Here is a 25,261-nt window from a genome sequence, read left to right as displayed (position 1 = left end):
GTGTTCCTCTGAGTTCTCCTTTTGTCCATTTGTGTATTCCAGGTTCATAATATTAAATCAATATTTCATATTTATCTAAATCATTATCCAAATCATTGCTTCTTCATCCAAATGAATAAACTGTTAACTCAAGGTGTTTCAGTGATTTGAAGAGCAGGATCAGATACAAATATCAGAGCGATCCTCCTCATCCTGCTCAAACTTTAAGTAGTCTTAAGAAGAAGCCCCAGGGTGGGTTGAAGCAGCCTGAGAGGATGAAGCCCCAGCATGGGCAGAAGGATCCACAGGCTGTGCAGAAGAAAAACTCAGGCTTGATGGAAGAAGCCAGAGGCTGGCCAAAAGAAGCCCCTGGCTGGATGGAAGAAACTACAGGTTGGTTGGAAGAAGTTAAAGGTTGATTGAAAGGAGCCACCAGTTGGGTGGAAGAAGCCCCAGGCTCTTCCAACAGAGGGTGGACAGGTGGACGAAATTAAAGGTTGGTTGAAAGGAGCCACCGGTTGGGTGGAAGAAGCCCCAGGCTGTGTACAAGAAACCCCATGTTGGGTGGAATAAGTCTGTTAGAAAGTCTGCATGGAAGCTACAGACTAGGCAAAAGAAGCCCCAGGCTGGGAGGAAGAAGCCCCAAGCTGGCCAAATAACCCCAGGCTAGGCAGAAGAGGCCCCAAGATGGGCGGACGAAATACCAGGTTAGGTGGAAGAAGACTGAGAGGAAGAAGCCCCAGGATGTGTGGAAGAAAACCCTTGGACTGGGCAAAAGAAGCACCAGACTGGGCAAGAGAAGCTCCGTCATGGGTGGAAGAGGCCCCAAGCTGGGCAACCCCCACCTCGTTTAGAGAAATAAAACCCCATGCCCAGCAGAAGAAGCCCCAGGCTGCATGGATGAATGGAAGATGCCCCAAGCATGAATGGAAGACGCCCCAAGCTGGCCAAATAACCCCAGGCTAGGCAGAGAAACCCCCATGCATGGCAGAAGAAGCCCCATGCTGGCCAGAAGAAACCCAGGATTGGATGGACAAACCCTGAGAGGAAAAAATACTACGCTGGGCGAAAGAAGCCCCAGGCTGGGCAGAAGAACCTGATGACAGACTACCTCATTACATTTTCTCTTGTATGTCCTACATATGTACGTGAACCAGAATAGTCACCTATTATTTAAAAAACCTCTAATCACTTTCACCACCAGGTGACAGCATTACAGCACAGATATAGCAGCATGACATGTTTTACACTCTATGGAAGCAGAAATATACTTCTACATGTAATATAAATGTGTGTATGAGCTCACACTCTGTCTGTTAATAGTATTTATATTTAAAATGTTCACTAGGTTTTGTTTTTTTTGCAATTAAATCAAATCAATGTAAAGGAGATTTTGAGAAACTGTGCATTATTATACAGGTTTTCCTCTGAGATGTGGTCACTGCATCATCAATTCCTTCTTCCTTGGCAAAAGAAACCCCAGGCTGGGAGAAAGAAGCTCCAGGACGGATGGAAGATGCCCCAGTATGGGTGGAAGCTGCTCCAGGCTGTGTGGAAGTAGCTGGGGCAGCCTTTTTCCTCAGTTATAATATCTCCAGTAAGCTTAAAATGTAACCAAACTGTTAAAGTGTTGGTGAAATGTTTGTCCGGCCCCGTATCTATTATAACAGTATTCGATTATCAGTTATGAGTAGGTGAGAGAGATATTAACTGTTTATTCTTTAATTCTTTAATAATTTACGGTATAGGTCTCTTTCTGAAACCAGACAAAAAATATAATAAAATGGCATCGAATCACATCTTCTGGTGACACATCTGATGTGAATTGGCATATGGTATTAACCAGGGACATCACAGAAAATGTCATTTAGCCGTATTTATGTTTCCCCAGTTTACATAGAGGCCATGAAAAGGACACACTAATTCTCATTCTTTATAATGTTAATGAGCCAATTTGAATAAAAATGAAGCACGTTAGCTAGCTACATTAACTAGCTTGGATGGAGCAGGGTTGCATTGGCGAAGGGCGGGTTTGTTTCGGTTTGGAAAACTGTTTCTGTACCGCTGTAAGTAAGGTACGATTTTGTTTCATTGCGTCAGAAACCCCCAGTGTCGATGACCATTACCGACTGATTGTCAAGAACAGCATACTGGAACCCAACAGCTGTTATTGTCACTAAATACAAGATATTATTTCTCACCTAGGGATGAACTCCTTGTGCTGAGTTTTATGATTAAGATGTTTTATCAGGTTACTTCTTTTGTAGGAAGATGTGGTAGTTCTTCATCTTGATATATTCACAGTTTGCAGTCTGCTTTGCTTCAATCAATAATCAACACATTGTATCACCTGGTATGTTGGGGCATCTTTTATGAGTATGAGTAAAAAAAAAAATCGCAGTATCAGGTTAAGACCTGATGCCTGTATCAGTATCGATGCATCCCTAATTTTAATCCTTTAATCCTTTAATTTTGCTTGTATCTTTCTCATTTGTAAGTCGCTTTGGATAAAAGCATCTGCTAAGTGAATAAATGTAAATGTAAATGTAAATAGAGAGGAAATGTTTATATGACTTAACTAACTCATTAAAAAAGACATCATATTAACTCTACAGTTTATATTAATGAAGTAGGTTTAACCTATATCAAAAGAAAACCCAAAATAATCTTGCTAAATGTCTATTGTGAGGAAAAGAAAAACATTTCTCAATCTAAAGAATTAGAATTGGTTCTTTGTTCCAATGCCCAGTGCTATTTAAAAGAAAATTAAAATGAATTTAGCAGCATCGATTGTAGAAGCTACATAATAAAGATAGATAAACTTTAACATGGTCAGATATTGATTTGTCTGTAAGAGAGTTAATGCATTAGACTCTAGATCACAAGCATAATCAAATGCAGCATTAATTTACAAGTCTGGACTGAAATGAAATAAAACTATGACCATGAGGTTAAAGGTAGCAGTGTTTAAAAATGTTTAATGTGAGAATATTTACATTTACTCTTTTGAACCATATTAGAGTTAGAACAGCTTTTTTTTTTCTTACAGGTATTTCAGGCACCAAATGTAATCACCATAATAGATGTGGTAAACTGTACACACAGGCTGAGCTATGATGCTACCTACACCATGTTTCACACATACAATCATAATTTCCCCCCCTCTTTTCAATAAGTTTATTTTCAATCAGTCTCTTTAAAACATATTTTTGGTCCATAGAGCGGTTTCTCATATATTAGGCTACAATTATAATCATAAGCTTCTTTTGTTCTGAGACCTCTGCCTGATTGTGATTGTACTAAACATCACATGCTTGCTCACATCACTACAGTTTGATTTTCAAGTGTTGGACTGTTGGGAAAACTCAAATAAGTCAGCTTGCTTCCATCTCTTTCTACCTTTTTAACAACATGCCCGCAAGTGTTTTATACCTCTTATACCACAGCAATTTTCAACAATTATTTAATCATTTTTAGTTATTAAAGAACAACACCTCATATTTTATATGTTTTTAGTACCATTAAATGTTATAGAATGTCATTGAAACAAGATAGTTCCTCTTCCCACTTACAATATAGCAGCTATAAATAACTGTTCCTTCGCCAACCTTACTTTTTTCTCTCTCTTGACGTTAATAAGACAAAAAATACAGCTTGTCATGTTACCGAGAAAACACAAAGCATAAACTCCTCTGTCCTAGAGATGTTAGAAGCACTGATACTGGAGGCTCCTTCTATAAAAGTAAAATAAACATCTTCTTGCCGAAAACGTCACCATATCAACAATTACACACATTTTTTCATCCTTTTATCTGGAGCATCTGCTGTACAAGTCCCTGTGAATGAGCTGCTACTATAGAAATGATAACAATATAGAATGAGTGCATTAAAATAAACCTGGGATTTGTTATAGAAAATTAATTGACACTTTCTGACGAATCAGAATCCAGACTTCAACAGTGCTGTGGAACAACATAAGCTAACTGAGAGCGAGTGTGGAAGCACCCTAGAACTTTGCACCAGAACTCTAATGTATTTTCTAAGACACCAGTAATCTGCTCTTCCTGCTCCTGAGGTTTTTCAGTGGTTAGCCTCTTGTGGTGAAGCCTCTGAGGTCATGCTGATGTTTTCTCCTCTTTATGGTCGCCTTTGGCCCAGCTGGGGAGACTCTACATCCTGGAGAGCATTTTTAATTTGTTCTGCAGATGGAATAATGGGGCTACCAGGTATAACAAAGCTAGGCAAGCTGAATTTAGCCGAGTCTGTCAGAAACCTTCTGTCTATAAATGGATCCTGTTCTCATATGCTGTAGGTTCTAGAAGATACATTCTCACTATTGAAAATTGCCGTATTCAGCAAACAAAATGGGACAACAATAAAGATTCTTTGAAGTACAGGAAAACCACTTCTGTCCTAGCACTTAGCTAGCTATAATTAATTATGTTTCCTAGCTAATTGCCATAATTAGGTGAAATTAATTTAGTATTGAAGCCTGGAACATGTAGGAGGAACTCCATATTAAAATATTTTATCACCATATTAAAAAGCTTGGTTCTACTATCATAGATTCACATGAGTAACCTACCACAAGCTTTGCATTTTCAACTTCTTTGCAATTTTTGGTCTTGTTATAGAAGAAAGAAAGGCTGGTGAGGGAGCAACTGTATCTAGCTGCTATAACGTAAGTGTGAACATGAACTAACTTATTTCAAAGAACATTAAGCATAAATTGATCAAATGCATATCATTCTTTAATCAATAAATACAATGCAATTGTTGTCAAATTACTGTGGTTTAAGAGGAAGAAAAGCTTTCAGGACATGCTATTATAGGAAAAGAATCAACTTCAGGGTGGAAACATTAACGTCACCATTATTTCATCAGTATTAGTTTTTTAAACTTATTTTTAAATGTAATTTAAAAAGTATTTTTTATCTTTACTAGATATGATTAAGTGTTTAGTGTCAGAGTCACTTATTTCTGCATTTTGTTGCAAAAGTTTAGTCCAATTCGTCAGTTTTATTTGTTGATGTCCCTTAAAAGTTTTATGCATGAGCTTTTTAATGAGTCAATCAATCATTTAGGGACTTGGACTTCCTATGATTTAGATTTTATCTTCACAATATAGATCTAAAAATCCTCAAAATACAAAATAAAACCAAAAAAAAAAAAAAAAACCCCTTCAATGTGGTGCAAATTAATGACTGTACACAAACTGTACCATCTTTCCAGTTTCTTCCTGACTGTAATGTACATAATATAATATAATATAATATAATATAATATAATATAATTGTACAAATATGTATATACCATGTAAATCTTTCAGGCGAAAGAGTTATGCATGATTTTTTAATCATTTTTAAATCATGTACAACTATTCAAGACAAAACAAAAGTTACAAACAGAATTGGCCTGCAGTTTGCATTCATCTGAAAATGTTACATAAATAAAATTCATTTATAAATATCTCTTTTTATAAACATATAAATAGTTTTTTTTTAAAACATAAATACATTTTATGCAGGAATGAAGTACATGAATGTACAGCAGCAGCGACAATATACAGCTTCGCGCATTTTTTTACACTGTTGTCCGCCATCTTGTGATGTCACTGATGAGGCGTGGAATTTTTTTTTTTTTTTTTTTACATTTTTGATGATTACATTTTTTTCTCCCATGGTGCTCAATCTTGGCAACTTTCCGTACCGACAATCTGGGTCTTTTTTCTTTTTTTTCTTTTTTTTTAAATACATTTTCTTAAGGCTTTTCCTCAAAAGGAGAAAGTCAACATTGTCCGAAACCTCATCGTCCTGGCGATACTCTGAAAGAGAATAAAAAGAGACAAGAATGATTATTGTTAAGGCATGTAAATATTGTGAAATACATGCTGTCAGTCACAATTTGCATGCATGCTTCATCTTGTGTGAGTCGTTATACAAAGCTGTGTTCAAACACGCAGCGAGCATTAAAAAAACAAGCCAGTACAATGATGTAATAATTGTTCGCCTTCTACTCTTTCAGGTTTAGTGTTTACGTGAGTGAAGCGGAGGATTTCCTGCTTGTTTTGCGCATTACAAATGAGTGACAAGTCTTAGCAGAGCTGAGTTTTTACCTTTTTGCTGATCGTATTAGTCATACATTTAATTTTTAGCCTGTTTTGTTTACACCTGTCTGTCAACTTTAAACTTTTTCGCTTTGAGCAGCGAAACGTAAAAGTATGATCCTGTCTATAGACATATCAGTTTATTTGGCTTCACCATCATTTAACATTTTTAGATTTATAACTGTATAAATGTAAGAATAAGAACTTTGTAAATGTGTACACTTAACAAAGACTTAATGAAGAAGTGATTGTAGTGGGATTTAAAAAAAATTTGTATAATAACATAAAATATTATTTTAAAAATTCAGAATAATTGTAATAAATGGCAAATGTTTTCTATATTTTACAAAAATATATATATTTTTTATTTTCATTACCTGTTTTAATGTTAGAATAGTTAAATATAAATGTCTTAATTTTTTTTATTCTATTGTAAACGAGGATTTAACTCTCTAAGTATGTTTCCTAAGATTGATCTAAACACAATTTTGTATTCACTGACAGAATCCCGACGTACCAGGAGAGGTTATTTGTGGATGGGTAATACGCCGGTTGGCAGCCCATGCCGCTGATGGTGCCTATTCTGTCCATCTTGTGTCCGAAGCAGCCGTTCCTGGTGGTGCTTCCTGCTTTCTTTGTTCCTGATTTGTGCCTCCGTGAGCCATTCTGGTCACTTACAAAGCGTGCCCACATGCCCTTGGCGCGAGTGTCTGTGCGGAGTTCCCTCAGCAGCCGCATCCTGCGTTCACCTGAAGCCAGAAAATCCGCCAGCTCTTCTCCCAGCAGAGCTTCCAGAGCCTGAAACACAAACACACACATGCACAAAGGGGTTTTTATTACAGGGTACTGGTCCTAATAATGCTGAAGCAGGCAATGATGAGGCTGCAGATGACTTCATGATCATGATTAAAACAAACCAGAGTGATAAATGTAAAACCATCCAAGCTGTGCAGTGTAATAAGAAATGGAACGACTGCAACAAGCTAGTGTTCACTGTGCTTTATTAATAATAATAATTTTAAAAAACATGAATATTAGAAGAACTTCTATACTAAGGATTAAAAAAAGTGCTGACTGTGATTAAATGTTTTGAGCATCGCCTGCACAGATCCAGAGCATCTCTCAGCATTGCAGGTTCATCACTTCTTTGGATTTGTAATTTCATAGGATATTACATGTAGCAATCAATACAGAATTAAAGCAAATGATTTTTGCAAAGGAGTTAGACTGCAACACTGCAAAAACTGCACTGCAGGATTTTTATTGTGCATCATCTAGACAAATTGAAGGACTGAAAAACTCACACTCGAATCATTTATCACTCTTTGGATGTGAGAAAAGTGTCAGGATAATGAAACCCCCGTCGTATCCCTTCTTTATTTTTCCACTTTTTACACTAACCTGAACTTTTCTAAAAAACAAAAACAAAAAAACAGATCCCAAACCCAAAGTCTCACCTTTTGCTGGCTTGGTGTTGTGGGTCTCGCCTCTGTTCTGACCAACATAAGACTCATGATTAGTCCACAAGCCATCAGCTGCACGACATTCATCCTGACTTTTAATGAAGGAGCAATTCTCAGATTTAAAAAAAAACAAATGTAAGAAAAGATCTCTCTCTCTCTCTTTCTCTCTCTGTTCCTCAATGAGCTCCAGCTCTACTCTAAACCCCTGTGCTGCTCTCCTCACAGTTTTATAGTCTAATGAGGGTGATGTCATTGCAACCTGCGTAATGCTCTTTCCTCCCTCCCTACTTCCTTCCCTTCATCTCTGTGTCCTATTCCTTCCTCAACACCATCATATCAATCACTCCTGCTGACCCATTTCCTTCTCTTTGACTGATCAAAGTCTGAGACTTGAGAGGTAACATGAATCTGGTGTTTTGGTAAAGTGTGTTAAGGACAATTTTAAAAAATTGTTGTTTTTTTTTTTTTGTTTTTTTTAAACGGAGAATGGATTTCTGAACTCCTGAAACATTGGCTAAAATAATTTCAATTCAGTTCTTCAGCAGAATTTACTGGCTCCTACTGCTGCATAATATTTAATATGAAACCCTGGACATTATGTGGAAAATGTGTAATACACAGACTATACATGAACAATTCCGAGATTTAAGCCTGAATTGTGTGATTTCCATCACATCCATCACTTAATACGTTCGGAAATTGTGTAATTTTGTATAAATGACAATTCTTATATGGAAAAAATAGGATAACTAATCGAATTTGTATCATTTGTATCATTTGTATTATTTTATATCACTACGTTTTATTCTTGTTGATGGCTTTCCTATTTTCTTCTCCAAAAGATGTAATTGATTTGAAAATCTCAGGGAAATGTTCATCATAAAGACACTTTGTTAGTAATATTTTGTAAATTGTCCCCACAAAGATAGGAATAATCTGAGAATAACAATTTTGGACAATTTTGACCTCCAATACAAAGAAAACAAAAACTGCAACAAAATGAAGGATAGTAAGAAATGTGTGTGCGTGTGTGTGTGTGTGTGTGTGTGTGTGTGTGTGTGTGTGTGTGTGTGTGTGTGTGTGTGTTAGTGTTTATGTGGCACACATTCTAACCACTAGGGTGCAGTATGTATACACATCATGTCCATTGGGTCAGGTGTTCATCTCAGGTGTTAACAGGCCACAGGTGAGAGGAGCGAGGAGAATGATGGTAGCACCTTAGGGTTCTTACACAGAACCTAAAAGATCAGAGCCACCAAAAAGAAAAAAGAAAATGCCAAAATGGTAATGGGTTATAACAGTACTTTAGATGCTCATACCTACTAGTTGAAATGGCTCTTTTCAGTGAGTCGGATCAATTGATTCAACTCACCAAAAAGTCTTGACTCTTTCGGTTCCCGAACAACTCATTTTGACCAGTAATTGTTTTTCTTTGCTTGAGTATGGCTGAAATCATAATCGGGAAATATTAAGTTTAAATGGTGGCATTTTTATTCAATTATATTGTAAGAGTAACAGCATTTGTGGGTTTCATCTGGGTTCTCTGGTTTCCTCCCATCTTATAAAAACATACCAGTAGGTGGATTGCCGAAATTAAATTGCCCAATATTTGAATTTATGTTTGTGTGTGTGTGTGTGTGTTGTTGTATCATGATGAACTGCCATCACGTCCAGAGTGTATTCCCACATAATGCCCGGTGTTCCCTGGCTAGACTCTGGATCTACCACCACCCTGACCAGAATAAAGCGTTTACTGAAAGTGACTGAGTGATTGTGAGTAACGGCATTGCCTAAATCTACAAAACAAAGTGGAAAAAAAACAGCTCACATCTGTGAGTCAGCACTCAATGCTCACCTAAATGAATGGGTTCGCAGAGCTGACTTGAATGACACATGTTCTCTATATCATTATATCAATTAAATTCCACTGTATCCGTTTAATTACACATGGGTCAACTCTGTGCAACTGTGACTTCCAGGCTCCATAATGTCACAACAGAAAAGCATTCACCCTGTCATCAGGAGACTGAATTAAATCCCAATGATGCCACAGCAAAGTCCAAGAAAGCATAAATTGTTCATGCTTTCTGTGTGGGAGGGACATACTCTCTCTCTCCACTGTCAATCACAGCACTGCTAGCCAATCCAGGGCATCTGTGAGCTCATATAAAAGCAGACCCCCTCCCAAGTTAATAGCTGTCATATGATGGGGAGAGCTGACTAGGTTGGTGGGAATTGGCCAAGATCAAATTGGGGAGAAAATGGGTGGAATTATGTGACTTCTGAAGGTAACTAGATGCATCAGAACTAAGTTAGGAGCTGAATATTTATATTATGTATATTTGTAACAGCATTTTCATTATTATTTGTAAATAATGTTGTAAATTATATTAATTATTTTTCCTCACACATCAATATTATGAGTTATTTTTTAGTTTATTGCATTTTGCATTTTGTAGTTTATTGGTTTGAATTTTGAACCTGAGGGACACTTTCATGCATAAAAATTAGCAAGTGTGGAAAAATTCATGGTTGACAAGGGGTAAGGTGGAAAGGACTATTGTTTTTTTTGTTGTTGTTTGTTTGTTTGTTTGCTTTTTTTTTTTTTTTTTACAAATTTATAAGCTGAATTAATTACCAAAAGTTCAACAAGAAGAAAGAATAAATCAGAGAAAATACTCCAAAATGTGTTTTACAGCTCATGGAAAAAATACATAAAAAAATACATGAAATTCTCTCAGGGGGAAAACACATCACTATTAATCAGTGTTGTGTAAGTTACTAATAAAAAAGGTAATCCACTACAGATTACTAATTACTAATTTAAAAACAATATTAAGTGATAGGCAAATGTCTGATATGATATGAGCAGAGCATAAGGGAAGATAATGTACTTTGCATGGCACTGTAGGAGCTACCTATAGCTTAGTTGTGCCTCTCCAGGCTAGCAACAAACTAGCCTAATTAGAAAAGTTTGATATTTTATCGGTCTGGTAGTCCTTCAAACAGTGACAACACCCAAGGCAAGTTTTATGATAAATCCAACTTTTTCTGATCATGTCATACATTGATAGCTACCACAACTTCCATAAAACAAAACTTTATTGAAGGCTGCTAGCTGACCTGGAAAAAAATGCATGGAGAAGAATCTGGGCTCAGCCCCGGATAATTAACAGCTATTTTTAGCCATGAAGGTTATACATGATAAAATTACTTTAATTACAAAAAATATTAAATTTTGTAATGATTTAATTTAGTTATGGTGACTGAAATGATTGAATGAAAATGCTACAATACTTTCACTATTTTAGTGCGTGAATTATAAGTGCGTAATTTTAACGGTGTACATATTTTTATATGTTTATTGACAAATAAAATGTGAACATATAATGAAATATGCTGTATTTTATTATTTTGTAATTGTTAATAAAACATTAGGACAGTTTTATACTATTGTGGCAGTTTAGAGATCCATCCACGTTAGACATAAACTCTAACGACCCGAATATGGAATAATGATTAGCAAAACATGCATGCATTTAAGGGTTAAAGAAATCTTTTCAAAGACACAATTTTGCACATTTTATTGTTAAAATGCTTTCACCTTCAAGCATAATAAGACAAACAGAATCAAAAGCAAGAAAGTGAGATTTGAAACAGATTTTTTGTTATTAAAATAATGATGATGATGAAGAAGATCAGATATGATAGACACAGACATTCTGATGAAAGTGTTTCCAAATGCCTCATCCTCAGAATCTCAATCATCTGCTGTCTCATAGTCCAGTTGTACTTCTGCTTGAATCAAAAGCCAAAGATAAAAGGACAACAACAGCACTCCTCCAGTGTGCAGCTATGTGTTCTCTAGAGAAAAAAAGTAAAAGAAAAAAAAAAAGGAAAAGAAAAAAATGAACTGAAGAGGAGCTGAAAAAAAAATGCTGGAAAAATTGAGAAAGTTTGCTGCTGCCACTCCAAAGTTATCTGTAGGGCTTAAGGGAGTAAATCAAGAGTTAAAGGCAGAACCTTTATCAGTTAATCAGCAAGAAAATTATGAAAGGCACCAATCTCTCTCAAAACTTCTCTCCAAACTCCTCTTGGGTTTCCTCCGGGTTCTTCAGTTTCCTACCAACTCCCAAAAACAGGCTTCCCACTTCACACACCAATGTTCCTGGGATAGGAAAAAAAAAGAAAAAAGCCATAATATTGAGAGGGACGACTACAATATAGTTAGAAATGATAGAAATATAAAAGCATAAAATTTGTGACTACATAAGTATTCACCCTCTGAAATTAGTTCTGGCTCAGATTCCACCAGAAATTACATAATTAGTTAAATGGAGTCAACCTGTGTGCAATTACAGTGTCACATAATCTCAATATAAATACACCTGTTCCTGGGGGAACCCAGAGTTTGTTAGAGAACATATATAAGCAAACAGCATGATGAAGTCCAAGGCATGATCAAAACAAGTGCAGAACAAAGTTCTGGAAAAGTATCAATCAGGGTTTTGTTATTAAAAACTATCCCTTTTAGCAACTTTTAGCATCCCACAGAGCAACATTAATTCCATTATTAAAAAAATGGAAAGATACAGCACACCGGCACTCTGCTTAAAAGAGGCCATCCACAAAGGGTCAGTGAGGAGGTATGGAGGGGATTAGTCAGAGAAACAACCAAGAGACTAAGGGAAGCTCTCAATATTATGCTATCACCACCATGCTTCACAGAAGGGCTTATGTTTTCGGGGTGATGTTCAGTGTTGGCTTTTCACCAAACATAGTACACATTTGCAAAAAATTTTGTGTAGTTTTATGATGTCGAATGGCAATTAAGTCAATTTCAGTTCTCGGTAGTAACACTACAAAATGTGGAAAAGCTTAAGTGTATGAATAATTATGAACTAGCAATGATTTGAATATATTTTTGAATACACTATAATGCAAGGCTTCCATCTTTATTGTACATTTACAAACTATTTCCTAATCTTTTTTCACTTTCTTCAGTCTGTTTCATAAGCTGAGTTAGAAAGCTAACTAGTTTTCTTCTGGCTAATCTTTCTGGAATGTGGTGAACTGTATTAGAAGTCGTTCTAATACACTGAGTGGCAGATCAGGATGATGGAAAGCATTGATGCTGAACGGCGCGCTGGTTCTCTTCCAAACAGAACTGCACTGATGGAGGGACTCTGACACGCATCGTTCTTTCAGTATGAAAAAAAAAGCTGTGGAATAGAGCCTGAGGTCTTGAGGGGTAAACGGAAATGAAGGAACGTGGGGGTAAATTAGCTCCAGCTTCACATGCTGATGGGTCCTAACCCAATGATGAAGATGGCACAAATTACAGAGACAAATAAACCTAAAAAAATATATTTAAAAAACCAGCAAACAGCACTTGGCACATGAGGGGGTCAAATTATTTGCCAGTAGATTTTGTGAAAAGCTCTTGTTAATGCACAGTCTGGAGGAGATGTTCGGGGTTAATATAGAGCAAGTTCTCCAGCATAGAATGAGACCTGACAGGTTGAAATGTGGTGTTGATCAGCATGGGCATAAATGTTGGGTAAAAAAAATAATGATCACCAGGCAGCAGGAGCTTTGGCTCATACTGAATACATTGCCTGTGCTGAGCTGTCAGCCGGCCTCTTCAGTCATTCTCCAGCGTTTTGCATCTAAAATGAGCATGACCACTTCAGCACACACACATAGTAACTATTTTCTGTATCATGGTGATCAAAAGGTCAAACTCATCATTTATACAAGCAGATGTGAGATAGATGTGAAGAGCATAGGTTTCCATAATATATGACGATACCTCTTCATAAAATGATTACGGAGTATGCTGAATTGCGCGACCTTCGGAAAAACCCATTACCTCCAGATAGAATAAGATTCTCCACAATGTTTTTGACAGATTTATTTTTAAAGAGAATAATCATATGGGTCATGTAGTGTATTCTGTTATATGAGGGGAACACACTTCTGATTGTACATACGTAAGAATTGTCACTTCTCCAGCTGAACGGTGCTGTGTAGGGTTTAGCCATTTAAATTTCATAATAGGAAAATGGGAACATTGTGTTATCTGATTTCTGATTTAATGTGTCATGTAAAATATGATCTAATCTAAATTACAATAGGGAAATGGTGGAACAGGTGTTGGATTTTTCAACAAAGTCCCTCAACAAAACTTTTCCCCCATTTCAGTATTATGGGATATTTTGTGTAGGTTTATGACATAAAATCCCAAGGAAGTCCATTTAAGCTCCGGATTGTAACATTACAAAATGTGGAATATTTCAAAGAAAACGTATGCACACCACTGTAGCTCGAATAACTACCAACGTTCGCCTATGTGTTAGAATAAAACATAATATGAGACTTCTATATTTTGTTGTCAGTCAATGTCTTCATTTACTGACTTTTTCGAATTTATTATTACATGCATTTTCTCTCTTTTTTCTCTCTTCAGTCCATTTTGAGTACAAGTATGAGTATGTTTTTTGTTACTAGTTGATACTGATAGTGATACTGATGAATAATCTACTAACTATTAATCACTCAGGGACATCATTGAATATTTTTTTAGTCCAGTTTTGTTTCCCTAGTTTAAAGAGACTTGTTCTTTTTAATGTTAGCCGGATGATTAAAAAAATAAAAAAATTAAATGAAGTGCATTAGCTAGCTACAGTAGTTAGCTTGGATGCAGTAGGGTTGCAATGGAGAAGAGTGGGTTTTGTTTTACTTCAGGAAAGCATTTCTGTACAGCTGTTAGTAAAGTACCATTTTGTTTCCATTATATCAGAATCTCTCACTGTCGATGAGTTGCAGTGGGTGATCGTCAAGAACAATACAATGGAATAGAAAAGCTGTTATTTTCACTCGCCTAACATTGTCTGTAGACATTTTTTCTCAGGCCAGATTGCTGTCATTTCATGTTGTCTGTTTGCTAGCATGACAACGTACACTAGGCTTACATAAACATTGTATTATCTGGTATTGGATGTTGGTATTGGGCATGACTGTGAGTAAATGAGCACAGCATCAGACTGATACTTGATAGCAGAATCATTATCAATGATTCCCTACATGGATAGCTGTTTAGCAAATGGCGTACAAGCCTTGATGACAGAAACAAGTATTTAGTGTTCCTCATGGCGCATCCTGAGACACTCAGACTGCTTTTCACAAACAAACATGCTGAACATCCTGATCAACCTCTGTTTTGTTTGCAATTGTTTGATATCCATGAGAGCAGAGTATTTTTGTGACTTTTTTAAACAAAAGATCAAAAGGTTGAACAATAAAGACAATTGTTCACAGTCTTCTTTGCTCATATATATATATATATATATATATATATATATATATATATATATATATATATATATATATATATATATATATATTTTTATGAACGAGACATTTCCAAATCTATACAACCGGATGTATTGAGACTGTCGTATTTTCCCCTTGAAATTGTTTTTTATTTCAATATTTAACAAGCGAGTGAAACATTTGTCTGCCATGTTGCGAGTGTATCATAGCAAGTTTTGCCTCCTATTTTATGTCACGGATTTAAAGATGCTGTCAATTTTTTCCAGTGACATCATAAAGAATATTTGAGAGAATTTTCTCCTTGTCTTTTTTAAGCCCTCGACCGCATTTTTTGTGCCTAATTTTTAATATGCCTCCCATCTTTTATGTGGTGGGGAGGACTGTAGGATGGCATGTTGGGGGTGGTGAGCGGTGCAGAGAGACGGCCGGAGAGGTGTTGTGTGTTCCGAAGAGTTCCTCTCTGTGTTAAGTGCTTCACCACGGATCGAGTGTCTCTGTTCTTCTTTTTGGGGTTAGTTCAAGACAAACTACAAGCCCGTTACAGTCCTATAAATATCTAGTTTATTAGGCCTGGGATTTTAATGCCTTTTACACGCCGCTGCTCTGAAAGCTTTCCCATGTGGAGTTGTTCGGCGCATGGATGCCATTTCTCTCTCTCTCTCTCTCTCTCTCTCTCTCTTGCTTTGTGTATATAACATGAAACACATGGGGGCAATGAGGCCACTGTGATATTTCCTCTATCCTCTATTCACACCATCCTTCCTTCAGTAAAGAACACATCATCTCCATCCTGTACAGACCAAACCACTGCCAGTTATCTGACATCTGTTTATTGCCAGCGCATATCCACACATGTATACACTGCATGCCACACTCAAGCATCACATACATTATAAACATTCTATCTTACTTCCTCTGTATCTCCCACTCTTTCAGTAACTCTATCTCTCTCACCCTGCCTCACTCTCTCAGATCAGGTCTAAGCTAATATGGCTATGTTAAAATAATATATTTGTGTATATTTATATTAAGTGTCAGGATAATTACTCCACTTTCAAACATCTCACACACAGAAATACTGAGTGACAGGGTGGTGTGATGAAGTGGAGTTACTGTTACCACCCTGAATTGGATTATTTTCCTTTCACAGCACATCCCCAAGTGTTTTAATCTTCTTATACCACAGCAGTTTGCCAATGATTACCATTTTTTTTATTTATTAATAAATGATACATCATGTGCTTTATCTGTTTATTGTCACATTTAATGTTGTCAAACATTGGTCAAACATGTTAATTCCTGTTCTCACTCACATTATAGCAGCTATAAACAGATATTCCCTCATCAGTCTCTATTTCTTCTCTCTTTTGAAGTTAATAAGACTAAAAAAAACACAGCTCGTTACCAAGAAACCGCAAAGCGTAAACTCCTGTGAAAACTTAGTTAGCTTTAATACTGTGCACTGGCACTGGAGACTCCTTACATGAATGAAACTTGTCGTGTTACTGAGAAACCGCAAAGTATAAACTCTGTCCTGAAGACTTTCCTGTGTCGGCACTGCTGTTGAGTTCTTGGTTCTGATTGGTCAGAGGGTCTTGATGAAGTAGTGCAGCTGTAAATCACAGATTTATATTAACAAGCTCATTCTAATACGTTACGTTAGCTCTTTCACAGGAAATAGACATGAAGAAAATGGTTATGGATGGTATAACTCACTCTAATTACTGTAAATATCACCAAGAAGAGAAATTAAAATGAACAATGGTGAACAATTGTGATCAGTGATTGGTTGTTAGGAACAATGGCTATTAGTAATGTGTTAGTAATTTGTCGCTAGGTTCTTTTTTAAATTTAATGTCACTAAGGGTGTAAAAAGTCAGCAAATATAGCAACAGAATCACAAAGATGGCAACACTTAGGATGTGTTTTTGTTTTATTTTTTGTTTCAAGTGGTTCAGGCTCAGTGATTAAAGGCTCTCAGTTACTGTTTAGAAGGTTGGAGATTCTACCTCCAGCACTGCCAAGCTGCCACTGTTGGGCCCCTTAACCCTATCGGCTACAGAGGTGTTGTATTTTGGCTGTCCCTGCACTCTGAGCCCAGCGTCCTACTGTAATAAGCTGGGATATGCGAAGAAAAGAATTTCACTGTGCTGTTATGCATGTGTGAGAAATAAAAGCTTCTTCTTAATAGAGAGAAAAAAGAGAGGCTGATGAAGGAATGACTGTTTATAGCTGCTATAGTGTAAATTATGAACAGGAACCAATTTGTTTCAGTGACATTCCACAAAATTATATCTAAAAAAGGATTATTCTTTAATAAATCGAAAGTTTTAATTGCTAGAAAATTCTGGAATAAATTTGGGGCTGTGCTGTTATAGGAAAATAATCAACTTTGGGGTGGTAACAGTAACTTTGCTTCATCATTGTAATTTTTTTTTTTTTTTTTTTTTACTACAACAAAAACACACAGTGTTTATTAGTTATAATAAACTAGTATAATAAATCAGAGCCCCACTGTGACTGGGACTTTGCTCTTTACATCCTAACCTGAAACTGCACTGTGTTCAGTGTTGAACGTGTCACTGGTGTTATTAACATTAGTGTTCAGTGTGTGTTTTAATGAGGTGTCAATTCAGTCTGAGAGCTGTGTCATGAAACATGACTAAAACACACTCTTAGGTCATCCTCTATTTAAGGATGAATATGGACTCAGCTCTGGATGGTATGGTGTGCAGTCTGGATATAATTTGCTGGCGGTCTGCTTTCAGGAGTTTGTAATAACAGTAATGACATGTTCTCCTTGAGCCTCTCACAAAGCAAAAACTCACAGCTTACAGTTAAATTTATAAATAATGTCACGTTTTACTGCTCTCACTGTGTTAGACATAAAATAGTGTATTAAAATTCCTCCTGTAAGTCTGTCAGGATGACAGTGGCATAGAGGTACTCCACTACATCATCAAATATTTTACACATTTAGCATAACTAGCGGTTGAACAAAGAAATGTGCTACAGTGGCAGTCGTCATTGCTGTCGCTATGTTTGGCCCTGCTGTTTGACGTCTGGGTGGCACATGTCCCTGTAAAACTCAACACAAATGGAACATATTTGAGGCGTGGAGTCATCTCGTGAAAAGAAATGCAATAACGTGTTTGTGGGTTTTGCAAAAAAGGTCGTGGATTCACTCGCAGCGACGGCATGGTTTCTGTCACATGGCGTCAATCAGCCAATCACACAAATAAATAGTAAAGGAACGTTTTTGAAAATAAAACGTCCACAGTGTCCTGCTTACTTCAAATGTAAACTTCAAAAACTTTGCTTGTACTTCCTTATTTGTAAGTCGCTTTGGATAAAAGCGTCTGCTAAATGAATAAATGTAAATGTAAATGTAGTCGATGAGGCAGGGCATGTTTAGTGTGTGATGTCTGATAGCAAATAATGGAAGCTTTTGGCCACCAGTTTAGCATGTAGCATCTGTACACTTATTTTAGATATCATGGATCTAAAAGTAGTAATAGCTCCATCACGTTCTTCCACTGAATCAGAGTAGGCGTGTGGTCTAAAATCTGAACGCAGAGCTTGTACATTAGACCTGATCTGGATGCTAAAATAGTTCACATATAAATTAATGGCTCAACGGTTAAAATGGGTTTTTGATCAGAAAGTTTTTGATCAGGCTCTGGGTTATTGATCAGAAGTTCTGGGGTTCAAGCCCCAGCCCTGCCACTGTTGGGCCCTTGAGCAATGCCCTTAACCCTCCCTGCTCCATGGGTGCCGTATTATGGCTGACCCCAACTTCCTAACAAGCTGGGATATGCAAAGAAAAGAATTTCACTGTGCTGTAATGCATATGTGACAAATAAAGGCTTCTTCTTCTAATTGTGTGTATATATTGTTAATGGACAAATAATGTTACTCTACATTTACCCTAGCAAGTGACTAAGCATTATTTTCTACATGCGTAAATTCTCAATTTTATGTACATTTTTATGACGATGTAAACAAATCCAAACAACTGACTTGAACGATTCTTCTGGCAAATCCTATGGCATGTGTTGTTTGATGTTTCTTCAGTTCCCTGCTTACAACTTTAGTTCCTACCTGCACTTAGTTCCCATATAAAACTTAAAACCACAGTTCCATCTTATCCTGTCATATACAGCCGCTCATTAAACGTGTAAAGAGACACTGTGAAGAAAAATAAAGCTGGGGAAAAAATAGCAGAGATCTTTGATGCCTTCAACTGTTTATGGCTAGTATGGTTAACTTCTTTTGCTAATCTAATGTGAGTGTGTGCACATAACATGTAAATTAAACAACCTATTTTCACACTGATTAGTGCTTTATTTGATTTGTGTTTAATTAATTAGCTCTAGAAGCTATAGATAGTGTTGTTTCATAGCACAGGGGTTCCCAAACTTTTCCAGGGCAAAGCCCCCCCAAATGGCATTAAAATTTGACCAAGGCCCCCCTTTTGCAAGATGTCTTTAAAACACATTAAAAATACAGACTTCTGAATATATCTCCCTTTTTTTAAATTAATAATTACATCTTGCATCTTTACATTACATTACATTAGGAATTAATTGTGTGTGTGTGGTGGTGGTGGTGGTGGTGGTGAGGGGGGGGGGGGTCTGAGAGTGAGAAACAGAAAACATACATTTATTTATTTTTCACACCAAATTGTTGAGGCCCCCCCGGTGGCCCCCCCGCGGCCCCCACTTTTAAAACCACTGTCATAGCATACCTACAAAAATGCAGAACAGGCCACGCCCACACGCGACAAATGTAACGGCCGCTACACACTCACAAAAGACAACCTGACACCAAGACATCGAAAATGAATATGTAATTTATGATGCTAAACTGGCACACTGTAAAATAATAATAATAATAATAATAATAATAATAATAATAATAATAATAATAATAATAATTCCATTAAATTTACTGTAAAATAGTAAATAAATAAAACAGTCAGCTGTGATTTCTAGACTTTTATTGTAAAAAATATGGTAGTACCATTTATTGTGATATGGTCATATGAAATATAATTACCTGCCTGTATATTTTATGTTGAAAGACTGTTGTTTATTTATAGTAATGAACAATTAAAAAAAATAGCACTACTGTAAATTGAATGTCAGATTTTTGTTATAAAATTAAAAGGAAAACCTTGTGTTTGCTTTATATAGTATTACCATTAATTATTTGGTATTGCTATACATTAAACATCCCACCTCTGAAAATACAGAAAATTGAGTGTGTGTGTGTGTGTGTGTGTGTGTGTGTGTGTGTGTACAGTAATGGAGGACATAAAGTCACTCACATGGAATGATGTCATATTTAATGACGAGTCTGAAATCCACAGCGCCACACACTCACTTTGAAGTGGAACTTTAATTCCTGTGATGAGTTTGTTCACTTAAAAGGAATTATTCCTGGACAGAGAATACATTTTCTCACATCTTTAATTTTCTTTTCTCACATATATTTTTCACTCTGACAACAGACAATGCTCTTTGTTTTGTCCTCATTCTTCTGCATAAGCTGGTTGATGTAGAAGGCCCATTAAATTATGTAAATGTTTTATTTTACATACTTACTTTACATATAATCTTTTGAATTAAATGTATCTTTATAATTTAAATTAAAGTTCCTCTGATGTTTTGTTGTTTATAGATTCCATTTATTTTTATTTCACTATTGCAAGCATTCCTTTATTTTTATTTATCTTATTTTATTTCATTCAGTACTTTTTATTTCCTTACAGAGAAACTACAAAAAGCATAAACTTCTCTGTCCTGAAGATGTCAGAAAACTTAAAGTTACAGCTTTACCTCTGACTGTTACAAAGCGCTGACACTGGAGACTCCTTCCATAAATGTTAAATAAATACAATTTTTAAAATCCATTGTTGATTGTCCACCGTACAAGTCGCTATGAATGAGCTGTTACTATAGAAACAACATTGTATTAGAATTTGCACATTAATATAAACCTGTGATATTAATAATCATATATTTTAATTCATTTATACAACATAGTGAACCACACACAGTATTTGTTGAAATGTATACAATTTGAGTTTTTTCAGAATCACATCTGCTATAACTTGTTATCGACAAGTTATTAAATAATATCACTTTTATAACTCCACTTACACAGGTCATAACTTTTAATGGAACAAAAACAACATAAAGGATTTGAAAGCTCTCACAGGAGGAATTACAGAACATAAACCTGAGCTCAGTTTGAGAAAAATGGCCTAGTTTATTCTCCTTAATGCAAAAGACACATTTTAGTTCGAATTGACTCATAAATAATCAAGAGGATAAGCAAATCATTATACAGCCACCAAAACAAAAACAAGTTATTCAGGAGATTTTAGATTTTAGTGATGGTTATGATTTAATAAACCCGAACTCTTCAACTAATTAACACTCCTCCATGAGGATTCTCTGACATGTATATTTGCATGTATTAGTGTCATTAAGGTAACAGGAGATAAAGCATATTTCACACATTTTAATGTGCTGACGTTTTTGCTTAAAGGTTTTGTTTAAAACGCGGCAATGTTTGATATAAATTGTGTTTCTAGCAAGAAGGAAATAAGGTGAATTTTTTTGTTAAAAATGTAGATGTAGACTCACTCAATCACTCGCAGCCAATTAACAGAGCATCCAATTTTACAAGCTGATTAAATTTGCTATTGAACCCTAATGATAATTATAGATAGACTTAGCTACAACTTGGCTAATACTTGTTAGTGTATGAGATCAGTGCTCGTCCCTCCCAGTGCATTATGGGTAATACACACACTTGTTCACACTTCACACAGTGAGCAGAACCGCTGACATAGCTTCAGTTTGTCATTGTTTTAACTAGTGAACTGGACTGTATGTGACAGAGTGTGTATTTGTGAGACTTTGCGTAACGTTCTCAGTGACGTCAGTGATGTGGCAATGCTCTGGAGCTCGGAGAGTCGCAGGTTTTCATTTAGTTTGATTTAAGTGGCAATAAACAGGGTGCACCAGACCATAGAGGCTCTCTGAGTTTGTATACATTTGAGAAAACCGCACTGCAAACACGTTGTACCTGAGCGTCCACGGTGGCCTGAAGTCCCCGACGTTTATAAAACATTTACAAACCCGGATCGGCTGTGTGTTTTTCCCCTCTGTAACGGTTTTGATGTTCTGCATGGGTTTGTGCGCACGCTGTGGTTCTGTACACGCAAAACTCCGTCTGTAAGCACAATAAGAAACAGATTCAGACTGGATGTTTATTTATTTAATTATTTTTAATGCCCGCTTTAAACACTTAAAAATTTTGTTTTATGAATTACAGAAATGTATTTTATTTAAATGATGTGACGTTGTTCATACACCAATCAGCCGCAATATTAAATCCACCTGCTTAATATTGTGTAGTGTGCCACCAAAACAGCTCTGACCCATCGAGACATAGACTCCACAAGACCTCTGAAGGTGTGCTGTGGTATCTGGCACCAAGACATTAACAGCAGATCCTTAAGTTCTGTAAGATGCAAGGTGGGGCCTCCATGGATCGGACTTGTTTGACCAGCACAGATGCTCGATCAGATTGAGATCTGGGGAATTTGGAGGCCAAGTCAACACCTTGAACTCTTTGTCATGTTCCTCAAACCATTCCTGAACAATTTTTGCAGTGTGGCAGGACGCATTATCCTGCTGAAAAAGGCCACTGCCATTAGGGAATAACATCACTCAGATCTTTATGATTGCCCATTTTTCCTGCTTCTAACACATCAAATTTGAAAACTGACTGTTTACTTGCTGCCTATTATATCCCACCCCTTGACAGGTGCCATCATAACGAGATAATCAGTGTTATTCACTTCACCTGTCAGTGGTTTTAACATTATGGCTGATTGGTGTATAAGCCATTTTTAAATATCCAAATGACCTGCAACAATTATTTTTATAATTTCTAGAAAGATTTATAATTTATTAAAAATCTCTTGGTAATGTGGATCAGCTTAATGGCTTCCACGATATTCTTGAAGTTTTCCATTAGAGATTTTCTTGTTACTATTAAGTAACACCAGAACATAACAGGGCTTTAATACAAGGTAGTGATTACCATCTATCAGGAACAAAACACTACATTAAACTATCATTACAGGCCATTAAAACCGATTAGAAATATCAATATAAATAGGCAAATGTGTTATTTAAAGTTATTGGATAGCCTTAGTGTGTGGACTTGTTCACTGCAGATTGTGTGTGTGTGTGTGTGGGTGGGTGGGTAAGAACTGCTTAATAAGTCTTTGGTTTTGTTGTTTTAACCCCAGGTTTTACACCAGGCGGAGGTTAACCACAGTCCCGGGTTTAACGGGCCGAGATTCAAACCCAACATCTCTACAAACACATATCCATCAAGGAGGTTTGAACATGTTATAAGTTATGAGAACCTTGTTATTTCTGTGATGGGGTGGTGTAATAAAGCAGAGTTACTGTGACCACCCTGAGGATTGATTATTTTCCTATAACATGTCCCCAAGTGTTTTGTATATTTCTTTTATTTATTTTATTTCTCCTGTGCATCCTTTTATTGTTTGTAAACAGAAAGATTTGCATGTGCAACCTGGTTACGAAAAGACCCAAGTAGCCGGATCTGACTGCTACTTCTGTAAGATTTTCTTGACACCTTTTTCATTACATCTAATTGCTGAAGCCATGATCTACAAAGAGCTTACAACACATGTACACGATGTCATTGTATATAGATCAGATATACGTAGATCAGGTACAGGTGAGGAGAGGGGTAAAAAATACTTTTCAAAACATTAAATGTACCATGGAACCCTGTGAAAGTCATCATCAGCATGTGGAGAAAATGAGGCACCACAGTGACATTATGAAGAACAGGACATCTCTCCAAAATTGATGAAAGGACAAAAAGAAAACTTATCAGGGAGGCTACCAAGTGACCTACAGCAACATTAAAGGAGCTACAGGAAAATCTGGCAAATATTGGTCACTCCCTACATCTGACAATAATCTCTCATATTCTTCACACGTCTAGGCTACGAGGTAGGGAGGCTATACAGAAACCCTTTCCCATGAAACAAAAACATCAAAGCTGACCTAAATCACCCCAAACCATGTGGCAAAATGTGCTATGGTCTGATGAGACCCAAGTAGAGCTTAATTCTAAAATTAAGGACCAGAAGGATTCTAAAAGATGTGTTTGGTGCAAAAACACGAGAGCTTCTCACCCAAAGAAAGCTATACCCACGTTGAAGCATGATGGTGGCAGCATCATGCTATGGGGCTGCTTCTCTTTAGTTGGGACTGGGACTGGATAGCTCCAAATGGCAATCTATTTTGGCACAAAACCTGCAGGCCTCTGTCACACAGCTGAATGTGAAAAAAAAAAAATTGCACCTTCCAGCATGATAAAGAAATCCAAGTCAACACAGGAATGGCTTCAGAATAAATAAATTCAATGTTTTAGAACAAAGAAGATCAATGTTTTTAAATTGAAAACTTGGTGAATGACTTGAAGAGGACTGTGCAGAAGTGATTCCACTTTGAAAATTTGAAAGATGTTACATTTTTGCAAGTGAGAGTGGAATAATTTGCCTAATCAAGATGTGCAAAGTTGGTAGAATTTTTTTAAAAAATTATTTTGTTTCTAAAAATACAATGTGTATATTCTAAAATGTGTCTATTTTTTTTTCACTTGATTACATTTTTTACATCACGAAAACCTACAACCTGTGACGAAGTCATGGCACTGAAAGCTGAAATCACAATAGTCTCCTGCTATGTTTCTGCTACGTTTATGTGGAATGTCCCTACAAATAAGCTGTTACTATAGAAATGATAATGTATTAGAAAAGTTCATTAATATAAATCTTTGATTTGTTATAGAAAATAAATCAACACCGTCTGACCAATCAGAATCCAGACTTGTGGTGTAAACATTTATAATTTTTTGAACAGTTTATATCAGGCTGTGAAATATGTGTCTGCATTTAATCTCTTTAACCTCAGTTTTTACAGAAGGAAGGACTGAAGTATCTGGAGGTTAACCATAATTTCAGTTTGGCCAGTTTAATGGGCCGTGGTTCACCTCCACCGTCTCTCCTCCACTGCACAAGTGTGTTGAGGCGTTTTCATGAAAAAGCACTTTGCAGCAATGATGAACAAATTTCCATCAGGTTTCCTCGAGATCTTGGTTTTGTTCTTGAGGATACCTGATGGAATTTAGGTTAAATCTATTATGATTAACGACGGGCCTTCACTCGTTACTTTTTGGAAATTATAACAGAGCCCTTGCAGGTGTGCTTTTCACGTCAGATCAGTTATTAAAGTTATTAAAATTTCACGCG

The 25,261-nt window shown here is 36.4% G+C and overlaps 1 protein-coding gene across 1 annotated transcript; it reads right to left on the bottom strand.

Moving 5' to 3' along the window:
- Nucleotides 1-5,581: 5,581 nt before the first annotated feature.
- Nucleotides 5,582-7,888, bottom strand: nppc (natriuretic peptide C). The gene is made up of 3 exons (XM_053634806.1): nt 7,543-7,888; nt 6,603-6,883; nt 5,582-5,803 (listed from the first exon to the last, which is right to left on the bottom strand). Coding segments are annotated over exons 1-3 (375 nt in total). The 5' UTR covers nt 7,636-7,888; the 3' UTR covers nt 5,582-5,802.
- Nucleotides 7,889-25,261: the final 17,373 nt, after the last annotated feature.

Source organism: Ictalurus furcatus, chromosome 10, assembly GCF_023375685.1.
Source record: "Ictalurus furcatus strain D&B chromosome 10, Billie_1.0, whole genome shotgun sequence".
NCBI classification, from domain to species: Eukaryota; Metazoa; Chordata; class Actinopteri; order Siluriformes; family Ictaluridae; genus Ictalurus; species Ictalurus furcatus.
The sequence above is the reverse complement of the archived record's forward strand: the minus strand, read 5'-3'. Positions and strand labels throughout refer to the sequence as shown.